The 21059-nt window shown below is 39.8% G+C and overlaps 3 protein-coding genes across 3 annotated transcripts; all 3 read right to left on the minus strand.

Annotated features, from left to right (window-relative positions):
* Positions 1-6945: 6945 nt before the first annotated feature.
* LOC140353410 (uncharacterized) lies at positions 6946-9800 on the minus strand. The gene is made up of 2 exons (XM_072437961.1): positions 9714-9800; positions 6946-9643 (listed from the first exon to the last, which is right to left on the minus strand). Exons 1-2 carry the CDS (start codon positions 9727-9729, stop codon positions 6999-7001), a joined length of 2661 nt encoding a protein of 886 aa, XP_072294062.1. The 5' UTR covers positions 9730-9800; the 3' UTR covers positions 6946-6998.
* A 347-nt stretch (positions 9801-10147) lies between these two features.
* LOC140353412 (uncharacterized) lies at positions 10148-13284 on the minus strand. The gene has a single exon (XM_072437963.1). The coding sequence runs from the start codon at positions 13281-13283 to the stop codon at positions 11580-11582; it is 1704 nt and encodes a 567-aa protein (XP_072294064.1). The 5' UTR covers position 13284; the 3' UTR covers positions 10148-11579.
* A 4602-nt stretch (positions 13285-17886) lies between these two features.
* LOC140353411 (uncharacterized) lies at positions 17887-19913 on the minus strand. The gene has a single exon (XM_072437962.1). It carries the CDS (start codon positions 19781-19783, stop codon positions 17888-17890), a length of 1896 nt encoding a protein of 631 aa, XP_072294063.1. The 5' UTR covers positions 19784-19913; the 3' UTR covers position 17887.
* Positions 19914-21059: the final 1146 nt, after the last annotated feature.

Genomic DNA, 21059 nt, shown 5'->3' on the forward strand with positions numbered 1-21059 from the left:
TGGATCTCTCCTTCACTGTAGATCCCTCCTTCACTGTGGATCTCTCCTTCACTGTGGATCTCCTTCACTGTGGATCTCTCTTCACTGTGGATCTCTCCTTCACTGTGGATCTCTCTTCACTGTGGATCTCTCCTTCACTGTGGATCTCTCCTTCACTGTGGATCTCTCTTCACTGTATATCTCTCCTTCACTGTGGATCTCTCCTTCTCTGTGCTTCTCTCCTTCACTGTGGATCTCTCCTTCACTGTGGTTCTCTCCTTCACTGTGGATCTCTCCTTCACTGTGGATCTCTCTTTCACTGTGGATCTCTCCTTCACTGTGGATCTCTCCTTCACTGTGGATCTCTTCTTCACTGTGGATCTCTCCTTCACTGTGGATCTCTCCTTCACTGTGGATCTCTCCTTCACTGTGGATCTCTCCTTCTCTGTGGATCTCTCCTTCACTGTGGATCCCTCCTTCACTGTGGATCTCTCCTCCTTCACTGTGGATCTCTCCTTCACTGTGGATCTCTCCTTCACTGTGGATCTCTCTTCACTGTGGATCTCTCCTTCTGGATCCCTCCTTCACTGTGGATCTCTCTTCACTGTGGATTTCCTTCACTGTGGATCCCTCCTTCACTGTGGATCTCCTTCACTGTGGATCTCTCCCTCACTGTGGATCTCCCTCACTGTAGATCTCTCCTTCACTGTGGATCTCCTTCACTGTGGATCTCTCCTTCACTGTGGATCTCTCCTTCACTGTGGATCCCTCCTTCACTGTGGATCTCTCCTTCACTGTGGATCTCCTTCACTGTGGATCTCTCTTCACTGTGATCTCTCCTTCACTGTGGATCTCTCTTCACTGTGGATCTCTCCTTCACTGTGGATCTCTCCTTCACTGTGGATCTCTCTTCACTGTATATCTCTCCTTCACTGTGGATCTCTCCTTCTCTGTGGTTCTCTCCTTCACTGTGGATCTCTCCTTCACTGTGGTTCTCTCCTTCACTGTGGATCTCTCCTTCACTGTGGATCTCTCTTTCACTGTGGATCTCTCCTTCACTGTGGATCTCTCCTTCACTGTGGATCTCTTCTTCACTGTGGATCTCTCCTTCACTGTGGATCTCTCTTCACTGTGGATCTCTCCTTCACTGTGGATCTCTCCTTCACTGTGGATCTCTCTTCACTGTATATCTCTCCTTCACTGTGGATCTCTCCTTCTCTGTGGTTCGCTCCTTCACTGTGGATCTCTCCTTCACTGTGGTTCTCTCCTTCACTGTGGATCTCTCCTTCACTGTGGATCTCTCTTTCACTGTGGATCTCTCTTTCACTGTGGATCTCTCCTTCACTGTGGATCTCTTCTTCACTGTGGATCTCTCCTTCACTGTGGATCTCTCCTTCACTGTGGATCTCCTTCACTGTGGATCTCCTTCACTGTGAATCTCTCTTCACTGTGGATCTCTCCTTCACTGTGGATCTCTCCTTCACTGTGGATCTCTCCTTCACTGTGGATCTCTCTTCACTGTGGATCTCTCCTTCACTGTGGATCTCTCCTTCACTGTGGATCTCTCCTTCACTGTGGATCTCCTTCACTGTGGATCTCCTTCACTGTGGATCTCTCTTCACTGTGGATCTCCTTCACTGTGGATCTCTCTTCACTGTGGATCTCTCCTTCACTGTGGATCTCCTTCACTGTGGATCTCTCTTCACTGTGGATCTCTCCTTCACTGTGGATCTCCTTCACTGTGGACCTCAAGGTTTCTACTTTTTCCCAAAGGCTTTTCTAGTTTTTCTTTGCCGAGAAGGAGGGTCTAAGGACACAGGATGATGAAACAGTTATCCATTTTGCTAAATCCCTATGTTTAATCTGCTTCTCTTCTTATTTCATTATTATCCTTCGAGGCAACTGCTGTCATGATCTTGGATGTTACAAAAATAAATTTAATTGAATGATTAATGTAAAGCAACATACATTAATCAACTAAATGGTTTTGTTGCGTTGCAGCTTGTGTCCACACAGTCCTACAGTTTTACGATTGTGTGAGATTTAAACTGTCGCTGTTGCAGTTTTTCATGACTCTAAAAATAGGCTCGCTTTGAACACAAGCAGCAGGCAAAGGAACAAACTAAAGAATAAAGTGTAAACCATGAATAAAACTTGCATGATAGAAGAAAGATACATAAGACAATTGGAGAGTACAGAAGTTTTGGCAGTAACTGTTTTAAAAAATCAAATCCAGCCATAAGAGGACACAATCATTTGTCCTCTTATGGCTGGAGTATCTTATTTATTTATAGTTCTTTATATTATTTGAGCCTTAGAGGTTATATTTGTAAAAAAGGTGAACAGTTTTCTAAATCCAGGATAGGTCCGACTGCATTTAAAGATACCTGAGGTGCAAAAGGGCTGAACATATTGTAGAAGCCAATTTAGCAATTCAGGGACATATTGAACATTGAAGTGTTCCTCTGTGTCCTGTGTCCGCCCAGTATCAAAATGTGATGAAGGTGACGTACCCCATTAAGTCAAAACCACTATCATTAAGTGTGGTAAAGAGTCATTCTGAAAACCAAATGTTCTCTGAATATTGGTCCTAGCACACTATTGACCTAAGGAAACTACTTAAACAAAGCCACTCCCCACTGTCTGGGCACCGCTATGATTAATTATTTGCTAAAAATAGATGGAGGACAAGAGCGCAAGCTAAAAATAGACACACAATTTCTCTGTTGAAGCTATTTCTGTACTTCTTCATAGGATTCTTGACAAGCTATTATTCCAGACTATTTATACTCATTAGCAAATAATTATAATGATGAAGCTTCTTATCTGTTAAACACTAGTCACTTCAGTTCATAAAATACATCGTGTTTGATATACCACAAGTGATGGCATTTTAAGTTTGTCAATATGTTTTTGCTGAGTCAGGATAATTCGATTCGAAAAATGATTGGTATTGATGCGATTTACTGCAATTTCTCAAGGTAAAAAAGTGTGTCTGCTTTAAATTTCATGTCTGATTAGTTTGCAGGTTTTATTAAAAGGGTTTGATTTTTCTAGTAATTTTTTTGTAAGAAATCATGAAGGAATTGCCTTTTTTTAAATGAAAATATGCATAGGTACATGATAGATACTGTAGATAGAGAGATACAGAGAGAAAGAGATAGATAGATAGATAGATAGACAGATACTGTAGGTAGATAGAAAGATAGATGGATAGATTTCTTATCACTACTGAATGTGACTGAAAATGTACTGAGAATTGCGAGAATCAAGATGCAAAGAAAACATGCTTTAAGTATATTTTTGGAGCTGTTGTCTCTCCATCCTGTTACCACAGTTGGTCACCATATGGCAAGTCGTTTCCTTAACCGAAGTCTTTAATAAACTGAGAAAAAGCATAAACAGAAGCTTAAACGTTCATCAAGGGAAGTTAATTGGGCAGAAAATGCTGAAGCCATTTTAGCAACATTTGCCACCAGGCTCACCACACAGCACACACTAATGTTTATTATACTGCTAAATGTTTTCCATGAGCAGAAGAAATAAAAGTGACTTACTTTGTCCTGTTAAGTTAAAATAAGATAATCCTTTATTGTCCACATATGGGGAAATTTCATTGTTGCAACGCAGGTAGATACAGAGGTAGATACAGAAGAAAAGAACAGATAACTTATAGGAAGTTTGAAAAACACTCTCAGTAGAAGATCTCCTATAAACAAAAACTCCTATAGACAAAACCTCCCATTACCCAACAAGGGATGGAGGGGAAAAAATTATAAAGATAAAAATAAATAAATAAATAAATAAATAAATACCATTGCATGTGAGTTATGAGTTATAGTCCAGGCATGACCATTTTCCATTGTGTTATGCTCACTTCACAAGTCTTAGAACTTGAAAGTGCACTATTATCAAAATCTATAACTCACATTGTAAAGTTATATCAAAATAACGATTAAAGTTTATATGATTAATTAGCCTTATGACATTTTACAGTGTAATTTACTTTGCACGTTGTCTCATAAACTTTCCCCACAGCTATATTTACCTGGGTAACATGAAGGCTTTCTGCGGCTGTGTTCTCTATTTCCCACATTTACCACCTGACAGACTCTTATTTATAGCACATCCAGTGGAGGTGTCATGGTGACCCTTGTTCCGTGGTGTGGCGCTCTCCCGGGGGCTGCAGCTGGTCGGCAGAGATTGGCCTCAGATGGCTCGGCTGGCTACCGGAGGGGGGCAGGTGGTTGCTACGGGGGCAAAGTGTGTGCGTGTGTTTGTGTGTGTGTAATGCCACGGGCCATGATCGCCCCTTAGCACAGAACACTCTTGACTGGGATTGGTGCCACTGTGCGTGAGATAATAACACTCATTTGCATAAAGAGATAAAGTTTTTACAGACTTGGTTAAATTCAATTTGGCCCTAAACATGCTGCCTCCCCATGTGATGATGAAAAAATGCCCAAAAGTTTCCTTTTTTATTTCGTGCAGCATGAAATGAGACTTGGAAAATACAGAAAATTGTCTAGAGCCGTACTCAAACTCGCAATGCTGGGGTAGGAATATGAGTGGCACGTTCCCAGTTATTTCATATTCTAAATTGAAGAAATTGGAGAGTATTTTGACATTTGAAGCGGTTTGGCTACATTAAATATTTTGAGGGGCAATCTATAATTCTGTAAAAGAAATATGCAAAATTGTATTTGTTGAAATGCAGCGCCTCCGCTCCCATTACCTAGCCCTGGTCTACAAGGTGTGCAAAACCTCATTTAAAAGAGTTTGAACCCTCATTTCAGATGCGTTAAATAATGACACTTAATGGAAGAGTATCATCTTTGCACTCTTTGGAACGCTGGTGCACCATCAGTCAGTTCTGTCTAAACCTGGGCCCATTACACAGTGTGGGTCATCACATGCTCCAAGGGGCACCATGCACTTTTATTTGAATGACATAATGTAACCTGTATTGTTCCTTTTACAATCAAGCAGGGGGCATACAATAGACCTACTTTGTCTTTAGTTTTTTTATCATTTCAGGATTCGAATCTGTGATCTGTCCTTGCAGCGTGTTTGAGATGCACACGTGCAGCTCCATTTATAAAGCCACAGTTTGAGAAGACACATGAGGAGCAGGTTAAGAGCATATTCTACGATCTACAAGGAGCCAAACCGTCTTTAGTGGAAAATCTGCCTCATATTCAAATAGATATTGTGAAAAAGAGCTAATGAAATTAGCAGTAAATTGCTATTAATACTACATAAAAAATGCGGCAAAATACAATAAATTACAAACTTTTGTTCAAAACTTATTTTAAAAGGACCCCAACCCCAATCAATCAATCAATCAATCAATTTATAAATCTAACTAAAAACCTATCGACCAGGAACGCCAAAGGAGGGAGGTTTAGAAAATCTGTCAAGGAATAGATACATTTTGGAGTTTTGACATTTTAAAGGGTATAAATGTCAAACAATCGGTGAAAATATGTGCTGTATCTGCTGCGGGGCTGAAGAATGGATATAATTGCAACACACAGAGCTCAGTCAGGAGGATGATGGAGGGGAAAGGGCATGTAGGCTGGACTTAAGGGATGGTGAGGTAAATAAAGTATTCCTGGTTTAATTTAATGGTTATTTAATGTTATTGACCCAGTGGTGTTGTTATTGATATAATTTTATCCTAAATCTCCTCTACAAAAGGTCAAATAGTATGTTCTTGGCATGCGTTCTAAGCTTGGATTACTGTAGCGAGCGTGGTTAGTGACCTCTAGTCAAAATGTATAACGTAATATTAAAACGACTGCACACTGTTGTATCACGTGCTGAGCTGATGGCAGATGAGGAGGAAAACCCAAAAGAAAAGAAAGTTGTTTGCGTTAGTTTGCACAAATTTAACAAGAAAAAAGTTGAATTGTTGAGTCTCAGCTGAGCACCTGGCAGCTTGAAGCAAACTATTTTCCATTTGAAATGTCTTGTTTGGGAGGTAAGGGTATCCTCCGGTTTTTATGTCATCTATTCCTCAGTGCATTACCCTTTTCACACACAATTACCTTCTCAGATCTTTTTCAGGCTCATTAGCACGACCTGCAGCTTTTCGTGTCATTTGAGACATTGTGATAAGTTTGCCTAGTTTAGAGAGAGATAATATAATTTTGTGTATCTTAAACCACAGCACGGCATAAAATCCATAATGAGCTTTTGATGTGAGCTCGACAATAATCCTTTTGTGGCTGCTCCGTATATAAATTAAACTAAACTTAACTTAACTAATCATGGAGTTCTTCTCTGTATCCTTCTAATGTAAATATGTTTTATTTCAGAATCAGAATCAGAATGAATCAGAAAGGGTTTATTGCCATTGTCAAAGAACAGAATTCACAAACATAGGAACTTGTCTTGGTGATTCGCAGCAACAAAAAACAATGAACAATGAATAAGTCAAAAGAGAAACAATTTAAATCTACTATGGGATAAAAAATAACTATAAGCTATCAGATAATAAAATAAGAATGAAATTAAAAAATAGGCTTAATATGTACACAAATTTACAGTTGAGTTTACATATGTAGTGCAGAAAGTGAACAGTGCAGTGAGTGTTTAAATAGTGGTTAAAGTGACATTCGTCATAACATGCAATCATTATGCAATGCTGGATTTGCTTAAGGTTGTAAAAGTCTATATTTGAAAATAGTCCAATCTTCCAAAGTTCAACAAGCCATTATTTTATTAATTTAAATGCAGTAACAAAAGTCTATGTGAGCCGTTTTCTCAGGCAGTGGTTAAAACAACACGCATCTCTACCTCCCTCTGCTGGACAATTGGAAATACTGCTGGCTCTATGAAATTATGCTTAACTTTATTGTGCTTTCGTCTATGGATTAAAACAAAACCTTTTGAGAACATTTTATTGACAGCCCTTTTCAGGACCTTCATCACCATCAGCACTCAAACATCAATGCTTGTTCATGTGTATCATTAAATTAAATATAGTAAATGTCTATTTGCTCATACTTTATGTTTTATAGTCTTTTTGTCTCTTCCATAAGTTGGCCTAAAGGCTGCAAAATTACACTCTTTCTGTGAGTGAACCGCGTCAGTTTGACCTTGTCCTTGACCTGCTCACTGCGCTGAAGAAGACAGTAAAGTGAAAAGGTATATTTAGCCAACACCAGCATATAAACCACCTCCACAATTAGGAATGAGCTGTATATTATCAGCTGAACTTTACACCGCTGCAATGAACTTTCAAGTCGGTAAACCTGAGAAAATGACTGCTCTTCCTGTGTCTCTGGTTGAATGGGACAAGTGGTGACAAGTGGAGTGGTTGATGGTGTAGCTCTTTTAGTTGTAGTTAATGCAGTGGTCAGGGGTGTGGTTGTGGTCATTTTGGCTGTTGGCGTTCGAGCGGAAGTGCTTGTTGCTGTTGTTGCATGTGTAGTTTGTAAAGTTGTAGTTGCTGATGTGGTGGTACATTGAGTGGTTGTTGGTTTGGTTGTGGGAATAACGGTGGTTGGTGTCAGTGAAGTTTCAAGTTCTACAAGCTTTGGTGTAGTGATGAGAGTGGTTGTGGTGGGCGTGGTCGTTGTTGTTGTTGTTGTTGCTGTAGTGATTGGTTGAGTGGTGGCAATTGTAGTTGGCATGGTAGTTGTAGTAGTTGGTTGGGTGGTTGGAGTAGTAGCAGAGGTAGGAGTAGGAGTAGGAGTAGTAGGGGTAGTAGTAGGAGTAGTAGTAGGGGTGGTAGTAGTAGGGGTAGTAGTAGGAGTAGTAGTAGGGGTAGTAGTAGGAGTAGTAGTAGGGGTGGTAGTAGTAGGGGTAGTAGTAGGAGTAGTTGTAGGGGTGGTAGTAGTAGGGGTAGTAGTAGGAGTAGTAGTAGGGGTAGTAGTAGGGGTGGTAGTAGTAGGGGTAGTAGTAGGAGTAGTTGTAGGGGTGGTAGTAGGAGTAGTAGTAGGGGTGGTAGTAGTAGGGGTAGTAGTAGGAGTAGTAGTAGGGGTGGTAGTAGGAGTAGTAGTAGGGGTGGTAGTAGTAGGGGTAGTAGTAGGAGTAGTAGTAGGGGTGGTAGTAGTAGGGGTAGTAGTAGAAGTAGTAGTAGGGGTGGTAGTAGTAGGGGTAGTAGTAGGAGTAGTTGTAGGGGTGGTAGTAGGAGTAGTAGTAGGGGTGGTAGTAGTAGGGGTAGTAGTAGGAATAGTAGTAGGGGTGGTAGTAGTAGGGGTAGTAGTAGGAGTAGTAATAGGAGTTGTTGGCTGTGTGGTTGGTTTTGTGGTTGTAGAAGCCGTAGTAGGAGAAGTAGTGGTGGTTGTGGTCGTGGGAGGACGCGTTGGACAAATCAATTGATCTTCTGCCATTGACAATATTTCTTGTCCCTTCAAATGCTCTGGTTGGTGACAATTTACTGGAGACATAATTCTGTCAGCGTTGTCCTTCATCCAGTTGTAAAATGGTATCAAATCACAATCGCAGAGCCAGGGGTTGTCGTTGAGATAAAGCTTTCTTAGTTTGATCAACGGCGTAAAGATTTCGTCCGGGAGATTTTGCAGTTGGTTCTGACTCAGTTTAAGTGTAACCAGGGTTGGTAAGTTTTCAAATATGTTCTCATCAAGTGACGATATCTTGTTGGTCATTAAATTGAGCTCAGTGAGAGTCTTTGCTCCTTCGAAGAATTCAGCAGACAATGTGACGAAGTTGTTCTTGGATAGATCGAGTTTCTTTAGTTTTTTTAAAGGTGCAAAGATTCCTTTCGGCAAGCTGCTGAGGTTGTTTTTACTGAAGCTCAGGTCTGTCAGTTTTGGTGAGTCTCCAAAAAGCGCCGGTGGTAAGTTTGTCAATTGGTTCTTTGCCAGAGTCAGTGTTTTAAGCTGAGGAAAACCAACAAAGAACTCATGCGGTAAAACAGTCAAAAGATTATTTTCCAAGGTGAAAATGCCAAGTTTGTCTTTATGTGGAAGTAGATTTGGTGGTAACTCTGATATTTTGTTACTATACAGACCAATTTCCTTTAGGTTGGGCAAATTTAGAAAAACATCCTCGGGAATGGACGTCAGCTGGTTTTCATAAAGACGAAGCTTCTGCAGTTTGGTCAGCTTGGAGAACCAGGAAGTAGCCACAGCTGTGAGATTGTTTTTGGCCAAATGGAGCATTTCGAGTTTCTCAAGATCATCAAAAGTTTTGTCTTCAATTGTGTGGATTTCATTTCCATGCAGCTGTAGTTGTTGCAGTTTTCCCAGACCATCAAATAGGCCTTTCTCTAGTGTAAGCAACTTGTTGAATTTCAGTACAAGGTTCTCCATCTTACTGAGATCGTTCAAAACACCAACTGGGATAGACGTTAACGGACTACTGGAGATTTCGAGATTGACGACGTTAACCAAACCTTCAAAAGCCCCTGGTTCAACAGTCTCTATCTTGGCATTCAGAAATTCCACTTTTTCCAGTTGAGTATTTTCCACAAACGCACCTTTTGGGATTGATATAATGTCGCTGTCCACAAAGAAGACCTCGATGGCTTCAGGTTTCAGGCTGCGCGGGATTTCAGTTGTAGATTTCCCAAAAACAACTTGATTCTCTTTTGGACAGTCAGTTTCTTTCTCACATTTCGGTGGGATTTGAAGCAACGTTGACTCAAACAGGAGAATAAGCAAAACAACAAAAAAGCCTCCCGCAGACATACCTGTACAAATGACATAGTTAGCATGTGGTGTCTAGTAATCCACTGTGATTTAACGAAACTATACGCTTACCTGATTTTTTGCCCATAATAACAAACGCGTTGTGCAGTTTTTAAAGTTCCTGCTGCGGTGTTTATCCTTCATATCAAAGTGGGACAGCGAGCAGTTGGTTAGAGGGGTTTATTTGTGGGGAGGGGCACCGCACTACTGCACTGAGAGATAAGAGCTGCAATAGGAAAATGGCCTCTAATGAGCATTTATGTGGAAGAATAAATAGAAGAATAGAGAGTTGTAAAGAAGAGGCAAAAGGCCGGTATTCTAACACAGGAAGAGGTTATTTACCATCAGTACAAGATCCTCAAACAGGGAGCCCTTGTGATAATATTGTTTGTTGCGCTTCCGTTGTGGGAGTATTATAGCTCTGATGACGTAGGCCGAGATAACAAGGGCTGAGCTGGCTTTGTTTGGCTGGCACACAACATAATAACAAATCACAAACACAGGAGTAGTTACAAAGTGTAAGCCTTTATTTTAGCACAGAATGAAAGTTAAGGAACAAAAAAGATTTACACAAAAAATGACCATCAGAGGATATCCAGTGTGTGCCTATTTGGATAATTGTGTCGAATGAATCTAAAAACATGTGGTTGGCCAGAGATACTCATTTACATTTAGTCAGTTACATTTACTTGAGTTACTTTCAGAAGATAATAAAGAGTAGTATTCTGACTCCATACTTTTACTTCTGCTTGAGGGATATTTAGTTAGTACTGTACTCTTACTTGAGTAAATGTTGTGGTTTTTCTTTCCACTAAGTCTATTTAAGACTGTATATGAACAATAAATGATTCAAACATTTGCTCTTCTTACACCGTACCTTTAAATATTATTGTTTTTTGTGGTCTATTCTTTGGAAATACCAGGATGGGTGCATTATTTAATGTTTTGTTGTCCAACTACGTTGTCCAAACTGTTAAATAGCAGTTTATCTAAATACATTTTTACTCTGACAGTAACATTACATTTACACGAGTAGTGAGAACCACCGCTTTCCTGGGTTTCACTCAATAAATATGGGGGACATCTAACATTAATATGCTAATTGTTGTTGTGAGTTCAGTTTCTACTTTTGTGAATTTACTTTTTGGATATTTTATGGCAAAGTACAATGTCATCAATTGGGGAAAGTCCTCCTCCATCTGGGAGCCGTCATTCTAGAATCTTCTGAAATCAAATAATAGCTGTCATGGCGCCACCTTTTGGTGCAATTTTAGATTACAATTCTCATTTTCAGAATACCTGAACAAGAATAAAGGTGTGTTAACGTAGTAGAAGCGGTTAAATGAAGTAGACATAGGTGTATAGATGCACAACGTATTCCTTAATCCTCATAGAAGGTTTGGTGCAACAAGTCATCTGGCATGTCAGGTTATTTAAACATTAGGTTCAGTTCAGTGTTTGTGCTTACTTTCCATTGGAGCCCAAGTTTACACATTTATAACAAATTATTAAAACGGATATAGTAACCCCTGTCATGCAACTGCTACACAAATGTTGTAGTAAATGATCAAACACAGAAACACTTCACAGTTCATTTTAAAGGTGCCCTATGTAACTTTTCTTGTGGGAGATCTGCCACTTGCTTGTCTCCGTTGACATTTTAATGCTTTGCCTGTGATGTTTCACATTATCACCATCTTTGCATTTACTATTAAAAACACCTTGAAAAAGATTAGTAGACTTGCTTTGACAGAGATCTTGCCTGCTGCCTGACCTGCTTGTCTCCATGGCATTAGAAAAGTTACATAGTGCACCTTTTAGTTAGTTGTCATCAGTATTCTTCACCTGATCCGTAAAGAAAAGTACAATGAACAGTCTCGGTATACAATGTCATTTCTTGTACTATCAGTGCTAACAGTGTTATTGCTTGGAGCTTCTTTAGAGCACAGAGCTTTTGTTTCTGTGTCCAATGTCTCCTCTGCCGGTTTTGTTCCTCCTCCAGCTCACGCAACTGACAAGGATCATGCTGACGATTACAACAGTTACGACTGCTATTATTATTAAGATTACTGAGGTATTCTTTGTTGAGGTTTCCCCTTCCTCTTGGCCACTGCTGCTCGTGACTTCCACCATCTTTGAGGATGTCGTGGTTTTAACTTTTGGCAAGGAAGTGCTTTTGATTGGCGGTGTCTGGGGTTTGCCTGTCATCGTAGTTGCTGTTGTTGTTAGGGAATGTCCAGTGGTATTCAACATCAAGTCTTCGTCCGTCAACAGGGCAATCATTTCACCTTCCAGATTGGTTGGCAGGTCACACACGATAAGCGTTTGGTTGGTTTTGGACGGATTTATGTGCAGCCAGTTTCTAAAGGGCGCTATATCCGCGTCACACTTCCAAGGATTGGGATGGAGCAGAAGTTCGTCTACAATGGAGAAGGAATCCAAAGTATGTCGTGGGAGGTTTTCAAGGGAGTTATTTCGTAGATCTATCTGGCCTAGGCGATTCACTCCTTGAAGAAAGCCAAACGGAAGACTTTTAAGGAGATTGTGTTCCAAAGAAATGTTGGCTAATTTTGGAAGACCCTGGAATGTACCATCTTGTAGAGTCGTCAGCAGGTTGGTGTGCAAAGACACCTCTCCAAGCTGCTCCAAACCGCGGAAAGCATTGACAGATACGTGAGTGATCTGATTGCGACTGAGGACCAGCAGCTGAAGTTGAGTGAGGTTTTTGAACGTGTCATCCTCCACACGACTTAGTTTATTGTCATACAACCACAAATCTTTCAGCGGCATTGGACCGAACACTCCGGGGGCAAGGCTCTCCAACTGGTTTTCGTACAAAGACATCTGACCAAGCCTTGGCAAATTTAGAAATATCCCGAGTGGAAGAGTCGTAATCTGGTTGTGGGATAGAAACAGCTTTTGGAGAGAAGGGATTTTTGAGAAGATGTCCGTGTCAAGATGACTGATGGAGTTATCTTGCAGCGATAGCTCCTTGAGGTCTTTGAGCTCATCAAAGCAGCCGGAAGGAATTTCTTTCAATGCATTTTTGTTCAGGCGCAAGATATTCAACTTTGAAAGACCCTTGAATGTTTCGCTTGATATTTCAACAATGCCATTCCCAGAAAGAGCGAGGTACTGCAGACTGCTGAGTGACTGGAAAGCATCCGCGGGAATAGAAGTGAGATGATTTTTACTTAACTCGAGAACGTTGAGATTAACCAAGGCTGTGAACCAGTTTGAGCGAACAGCTGTGAGTTTGTTGCCCTTAAGACTTAGCTTCTGAAGTATGTGAAGATTTTGAAAGAGGGATTCTGGGAGATCTTGCAGGTCGGTTCCTGTTATCACGAGAACAGCCATATTTACGGTGAGGTCCAGCGTATGGGGCTGCACATCTGTCAACGGAGTGTCTTTGAGCACCAACTCTGAAAGCTCATTAGAGAATTCCTGGATATCTTCTTGTTTAATGGAAGCGATGTTGAACCCTGATACGTAGAGGGCGTTGGTGGAAGAGGGAAGACTTGGGGGGAAAGCGGTGAGTCCAATGCAGACGACTTGAGGAACTTGACATTGGCAGCCGACCGGACACGCCCGAACAGCAGTGGCCCAGCACCCGAGCAGGATCACGTGTAAAACCAGGCCCATTCTGTTCTCCTAAAATAGACACACACAAACATACACTGTTACGAATGGATATGTGCCTTCTATTTTAAAATGAATGGGTTGTCGTTATGAACCACACACAAATGTACTTCAGTCCATACATGTAGCCTCTTTAGTTCCATGTTGTTCTTATGAAATGTCTATTACTTTTAGATCATAGCCACATTTTAGGTAACAATCAAGTTTTACATTTGTGTCTTTCCAAGTCCAAATACTGTAAATAGAAAGTGTAATACCATGAAGCACCTAGTTTACATGTTCTATCTGTTTCTATACATTGTTTTACGCATACTGACAAATTTAAACTTGAATTACACTTAAGAATGACCTAAAACGCTGTAGATATATCACTTTTACCACATCCGTGAATGCTAATTGGTTACAGATTTGCATTACAAAGTTGGACCAACAGAGGCCGTCCCTCTATAAACACAGGCCTGGCACAAAACACCACATGGCTGGGAATCAGGGTTATTTAAAATGCAGGAAGTACACATTCCCACTTAAACCAGAATTTACCTCCAACTGCTTTACTGCTTTAATTATTTACAGATGTTTGTAAATTTCCTCTATTTTAAACGGTGGCATTATATATTCTGCAACCAAAATTAATGAAACTCTTTGTGAGTTTGGCATAAGGTTTTAGTTAAATCTATTACATAATCTTGATGAAACACATGTGTTCAGGTCCAGGAACATGAATGACATTTTAATGCCTGCACTTACACAGGTCTATTCTGAACACATAAATCAATAATAAACATAAAAACAGTGCATATAGTAGTTGCAGTTGTAGTTGTACTTGTAGTAGTAAGTAAAGGGTAAGAAAGTAAAGGAACATGAAAGGACAGGAGTGTTTTTTCCCCCCGGGATAAGGTGGTCAATGAATCAGGACTTTCAGTCAAGTAAGTTTTATAGTTTTATTTTTGATTTGTTTTTTAAGTATTGTGAGCGAGAACTTACCTATCCATTGATATTTTGCCTTTTGCATGTTCAATAAGCCTATAAGTATTCATCACTTGAAATGTGAGACCCTCGAAAACCATAAATGCGGAACAATTGTAATATCCTAAACACAGTTACATCCACTAATAGAATAGAATCAAAGTGTCTTACCTTGGTACTTGTTGAAGATCAAGTGAGGGGCAGTGACTTGCTCCAGCTGTATTTACGACCTCTCTTTCTTCCCAATCGTGCCACGGCTCCAAAAAAAGTTTCCAGTATTGTCCAAAATACCCCACATCATCTTTTCCTGCATTGGATCATCTGATTTCCTTCATGACACATTGTTTTGCCCTGTTCTCGGCAAGTTTAAAGTTCAGGCACTGCGCACTTTCCTGTTGTACGTTGTGCTCTGCGGGAATGCACACTCTTTCACAAATGATCTGGTGAGGGTCTGCTTAGCCCCACCCACTGCTACCCTGTTGGGAGTTTGAATTCTCTGCATGTTTTGATTTGGCAGACTTTGCATCTCAAAGCATGTTAAAGACAATTTAGTTTTCTTCTTTATGGGGTTTGTTGACAAAATGGCACCAATCGCTTGTTTTTGTTTGTGGAACCAAAGGGAGTCCTTGGTCCAGGGCTGGCCTTGTTATTTAGAAGATAAATGACCAGCGTGAAGGCATCCAAAATCAACACAATAAAAGCAAACTTAACCCTTTAGCAGTCCTCGAAAGTTACATCATGAAATACACAAATAAGATGCAGAGCCAACTGTCGTAAAATGTGGAAGTTGTGGCATGTACTGAGGCCCTACACATCATATAAGACGTCATATTTTAACAGTGTTGTTATGGGGGAAAACGTGCACTCGGTCTGCACACCCCAAGCTCCAGATAGTGAGGGTGGAGTTAACTGTCAGAAGGGAGGTATAGGGTGCATTATTTGTAAAGGCTCTTTCACAAAAACTCAGTGATGCATATTTTTGAGTGCACGTGCAAAAGCTAAAATCCAACGTTTCAATCTCGTTGTGCATTGATAAAGATGATGATAAAGAGTGTTGTGATCTGTCGCGACCCCTGCTGTATGATATCCTGTGCATGTGTGTGCGCTCAAACTCTTGTGTGGGCTCAGTGTACTGGAAAGGACTAATCACTGGTTGCTATGGTAACGAACTTGGGTGCCATTCACCAGTTCATGCTCCTCTTTTGTTCGCTGTTTGTTTAAAGTCTGGGCACTCTTCATGGTATCTCCCATATCCAAATCTTCACAATATTACGTCACTGTAGTTGATTGTAAAAAGTTTTAAGACATATCCTTTCATAAAAAGAGGTTTCTTTGTCGGCTATGATTTATTTATTTATGTTGTACCAATATGATTACAGTTTTGACTTGCAGGACAAGGCCTGTAATGAAAAAGGTACGTCACATTTTAAAGGTGCACTATGTAAATGTTTTTTGTGTACAATATTCTACCGGCTTGTGTCCATGGAGACGTTATTGCTTTGCTCCACAGTGTGACATTAATCTAATCCATCTATCATGTCGTATTTCCGAGATGAGAAGTCGAGGGCCCGACTGGATTTGTTGTTGAACATTAAATCCTATACCATTTTTACTTTAGCAAGCTCACGTTATGTCTGTAATTAAACAACAACAGTCTGTTCCTCTAACTATATAGACTGAAATGTTGTAAGAGCTCAAATAATTTACACATATTGATTCGTCTCCTCGCAGCAGTGAGTCAAGTGTTGAAATTGGCAGCAGCTAGTTCTTCTCCCGACTCATTGATGAGCAAAAGTGTCAGAGGACCACATAGCGCCGAATTACTGGTAGAATCACCTGTTTATCTCCATGGAGACAGATATGTATAACGCCATACTGTGGAACATTCCAGACCAAGCAAGGACATCTCCATGGTGACAAACAGTTGGCAGACCTTCCACCAGCAAATTTAAACATGGATGATCTTTTGCTTTGAACTGTTACTGCAACGTTCCTAATTTTTCATGATTCTGAAAGCCATGAGTACGTGAGTGTATCCTGAATACAATAAACAATTTGTGACCTTCCCAAAAGTGACTCACAGTTTGTCACAGCGGTGGGTATTATTGTGGGTAAGTGCTTGTCGTCCTGGGAGATTACTTTGTGGTTTCACATTTTTTGCGAAAGATTTGCCAGCGCAATCCTGTGTTTATAAAGAGAATGACATTGGAATTTGAGTTAAATATTTGTGTATAGACAGTATCAGGTCTAAGAGACAAACTCAGAGTTACCTCACCCGATGAAAAACAGACAGCAGATGTTTGTTCCAATGCTAATTACTGAAGGGAGCGGCAGGAAGCTGATGTCCACACAGAACCTGACTCCACGCAGTTTCACTTCTGACTTTTAGCTATATTAACTCCCTCACAATCTCAGTAAACTACACATTTTCACGGTGTGTCATGCCTTTTCCGATTTCCAGTCAGTCATTTCCAGTCAAAAGGTTATTGTAAATGTCTTCTAACATGCTTGCCCAATGTTCAGAAGCCATGATTTTCCCCCCTCAAAACATTTCAGGAGATTAATTGAGATTTGCTATGAATTATATTTGTCATTTATTTATACTTCTGAGCACCAATATCAGTTAGTGTAAATGTTAATGTAACCAGTTGTTACATCCATAGACTCATACCTTCACATAGAATATCCTCATATTATCAGAGCCAGAGGTGGGAAGAGTAAACGGATATTTTAAATAACAGTGACTTTACTTTAAAATAATGTTACTCAAGTAAAAGTATAAAGTGGTGGTCCAACAAATGACTAATACTATATTTGGAGGAATTACTCAAGTAAAAACTGTTTGTCTATATCATCTGATTTTTTAATATGAAGTTAATGTAATTGTAAGAACAAAACAATGCAAATAATGTGGTATTTTCAATTGAAATACACTTATATTTGAAAAACAAAGTAATGTATGAAAGAACAGTGCAAGAAACACAAATGTTATAATAATGTAATACTGTTGAAATAAAGCTTTTGTCACTCATAGACTTACTCACAGTGGAAAGAGGAACCAAACCTTTTACTCAAGTAATACTGTTACACTGTAAAATATATTGCTGAAGTAGGAGTAGAAGTACAATTTGTTCCAAAGTAAATGCAGGGGTGGAAAGTGACCCATCTCAAATACTCAAGTTACTGTAATTGAGTAGAGTAATTGTACTTTCTTGAGTACCGGTATTTTTTAATGTGTAGTTATAACATTTTTAGCCATGTCATTATAATTAGTTACATTTAAAATCACTGAGTACAACATAAATCCCAATTGTCCCAATGTACAGCTGTCTCACTTTTGTCTCTGCTGCGTTTTAAACGTACAAACACCCAAAATGTCACTGAGCTGGCACCAGAGCTCAAAGAATATGTGGGATTTACTTTGGATTTATTTAAATTGTTTATTTAATCATGTTTTGTATAAAAGACTGATCCATAAATATACTGCAACTAGTACGCTTTTCTTGCATACTGTTTACTTTTACTTAAGTACACATTTTGGTAGCAGTACTTGTACTTGTAAATAATTGTATTTTTACGGGAGTACAAACATTCAGCACTCTTTCCACCACCGAGTGAATGTAACTGAGTACCACCTCTGGTCACAGCATATTTCCCCTTCTTCCTTGCAAACGCATAGAATCAGCATTTAACGTATCCATTATCTCACTGAGGCGGTGCATACCATACAAGGCGGTAAGAATGAGAAAAAATGCAGTGGCCACAAAGACGATGTGGAGGGACACTAGAAAGCCAGTCAGGGCAGGATCTGACGGCACAAACCACAAGTACACCCAGCCATTCAGAACACTGTGGTGAACATACTCTGGCCCCTGCACCAGGACCAGTTTTCCATAGAAAGGAGCAGATCTACAGGAAGCAGTAGACACTAGAGTTTTCAAAGCAGATTGCCTAGCGGTAAAAACAGACATTGCTGATAGAGTAGAAGAAGTAGTAGTAGGAGTAGTAGCTGTAGTAGTTGTAGTAGTAGTGGTAGTAGGAGTAGTAGTTGTAGTAGTAGTAGTGGTGGTAGAAGTAGGAGTAGAAGTAGTAGATGCAAGAGTAGTAGGACGGAGAGTAGAAATATGGGGTGTCATATGTTGGGTTGTAGCTTGGGCCAATGGAGTAGTTTTTTGTATTGTTTTTAAAATATACTGTAATGTAGAGGTTCCAGACGACTTGTTTTCTTTAAGTATTTCACTTTTTGCAGTAACAGAGTCGCACAATTGGAAGTCATCATCTACCAGGGAACTAAGTGTGCGGAGGAGTTGGTCGACAGGGCTGTGACATATTACATCCTGTCTGTCTGAAACCAACTGCTCGTTTTGTTTGATCCAACTGACAATATCTCTTATACCACAAGTGCAGTCCCAGGGGTTATTACTCAAAGTAACAACTCTTAAAGCGTCATTTGATGTGAATGAGTCACCTGGGATTGTTTTCAGGTCATTATTATTCAGAGTTATAGTGGATAGTGAAGACAGTCCGTGGAAGGTGTTATTTGGAATATTCTTTAGGTTGTTGTCATTGAGAAGAAGTATTCCTAGACTTGTCAAATTGGAGAAAACACTTGGCTGTAGGTCCTCAAGTTTGTTTTCTCTTAGTGATAATTTGAACAGATTTGGGAGACAACAGAAGAGATCAGAAGGAAGGTCTTTGAGGTGGTTGTTGAGGTGAAGGTTAAGAGCTTTTAGCCCAGACATATTGGCAAATACATTCTCAGGAACAGTTGTAAGATTAGTTGCATACAAATAAAAATCCCTCATGTCTGGCATGTAGCCCATAAGTTGGTCAGGCAGCGATAGAAGAGGATTGTTATAGAGGGTCAGCTTGGTTAGCTTGGGCATGTGGTAGAAGCTCTTCGCTGGGACAGATTGAAGCTGATTGGACGATAGAGTAAGAATCTTCAAGTTTTTCAATGACCAAAAAACATTTGGTGGAAGACTGCTTAAGCAATTATAATGAATTTTGAGTTCTTCAAGTTTGACAAGCGTATCAAACATCCCGGGTTCAAGAAGGTCAAGTTCGTTGTTATATATCATTAACTTTTGAAGTTGGATCAACGAATGAAAGATTGTTGGTGGCAATTTTTTTATGTAGTTTCTTCCCAGATTCAGAAATATCAGATTTGTCAGGCCATCAAAAAGATCAGAAGGGAGAACGGACAAGTTATTGCGGTTCAAGTCGAGATCGCGGAGCCCAACAAGTCCTTCTAACGTATCAGGTACAATATTTGCCAAGCGATTCCCGTCTAAGTGGAGTTGCTCTAGAGTTGACAGGGGTGAAAAAACTCCAACAGGGAGAGTAGAGAGATCGTTGGAGGAGAGTTTGACAGACTTGAACTGTGGAGCCACTTCGAAGGCTTTGGGGTGGATGGTGTGGAGGTGGCTGTGGGTCAGGCTGAAGCGCAGCAACAGGTCCAGGTTGGCAAGGCTTCGCTCGCCGATGACGTGCATTTTGGTGTCATTCAGCTGAAGGAGGTAGGTGTGGACGGCCATTCCCACAGGTATAGCAGTGATGGTGAAGCCAGCGCACCTGACGGAACCTGGCGGGTCGCAGAGGCAGTCGCCGGGGCAGCTGTTTGTACTGAAGACATTTGAGAATAAAACAAGAGCGACGGTGGTCCACAAGACAGCTGTGTTGAAGAGATAAAGAGATCCAGATTTAAGTTAACAAGACAATGTGGACGACAATTAAAATCAATATAGTTTTACTGCTCTGTTGATAATACCAAATGATATTTTTGCACACGGTCAGAAAAGTCGTTCTATCTATATTTAAAGAGAGACTGGACAAATGTTTTACACTGTTTTTAAAGTCTGAAGACATTTGCCCAGTTGACAGACTTTAACCTTATTTTGCTTCACCATCAGATGAATAAAATAAAATGAGATGTGCCTGTACATGTCAATTATATGTATAAATTTACATAGCACACATTTGTTATATGAACTGTAAAATAAACTAAAAAGAAATATCCCTTTATTCCCTTGTTTGAAATAATACACTCCAAGTTTATTTTCTTTTTAATTAATCAATTCTTTTTGCAGCTTTTGAGTCTGCTTTTGAGAGTTTTCTTACTTGGACAATATACCTGATTATCTAATTTGGCATATCAATTTAGATGTTTTATTATAATTTTCTATTATAATCTATTCCATTGTTCATCTGTTTCTGATGTCATTGTGTGCATGTTGTTGCTTACCAAAATAAAAACCACTACCACATAAAAATAATGATTAAATGTAACTCACCTTTTACACCAGAATCCATTGTGTCTGTGACTTTTATCCTGAAAGTTTGATGCGAGACTCTCCACACAAAATGTCTTGTTTCCCTCCCTCTTCCCTTCTGGCCACAGATGGCATAGTTATGACAAAGAATTGTATGTTTTCATGGCATCTGCACACTCACATCAGTCTGAAGCTGCCTCAAATCAAACAAATACAAATAATGTATATTTTATGTATTTTACATTATTTAATTAAACTATGAATTTAAACTGACTTTTGTAAGTTGTTCTAACAATAGTTGATGCTGCCTGCATTAAGAGATACCAAAACGCTGGCTCATTTCCTGCTGATAATCCATACACTGTCATATGCTTTTTTTATCCTCTGACAATACTCCAAAACTATTGCATTTCAGAAACATGTTTTTGATTAGTTTTTTTCCACATTTTTGAAGGTGGCTGGCAAGGCACTCATTATTTTTCTTTTCTATCTTTTTATTTGTTCAGCGCTTCCTTCTGGACTAAACATGTGAATGAACTTT

This window comes from Eucyclogobius newberryi, unplaced genomic scaffold, assembly GCF_026437365.1.
Source record: "Eucyclogobius newberryi isolate DKJ021-1_F unplaced genomic scaffold, fEucNew1.0.hap1 SCAF_9, whole genome shotgun sequence".
NCBI classification, from domain to species: Eukaryota; Metazoa; Chordata; class Actinopteri; order Gobiiformes; family Gobiidae; genus Eucyclogobius; species Eucyclogobius newberryi.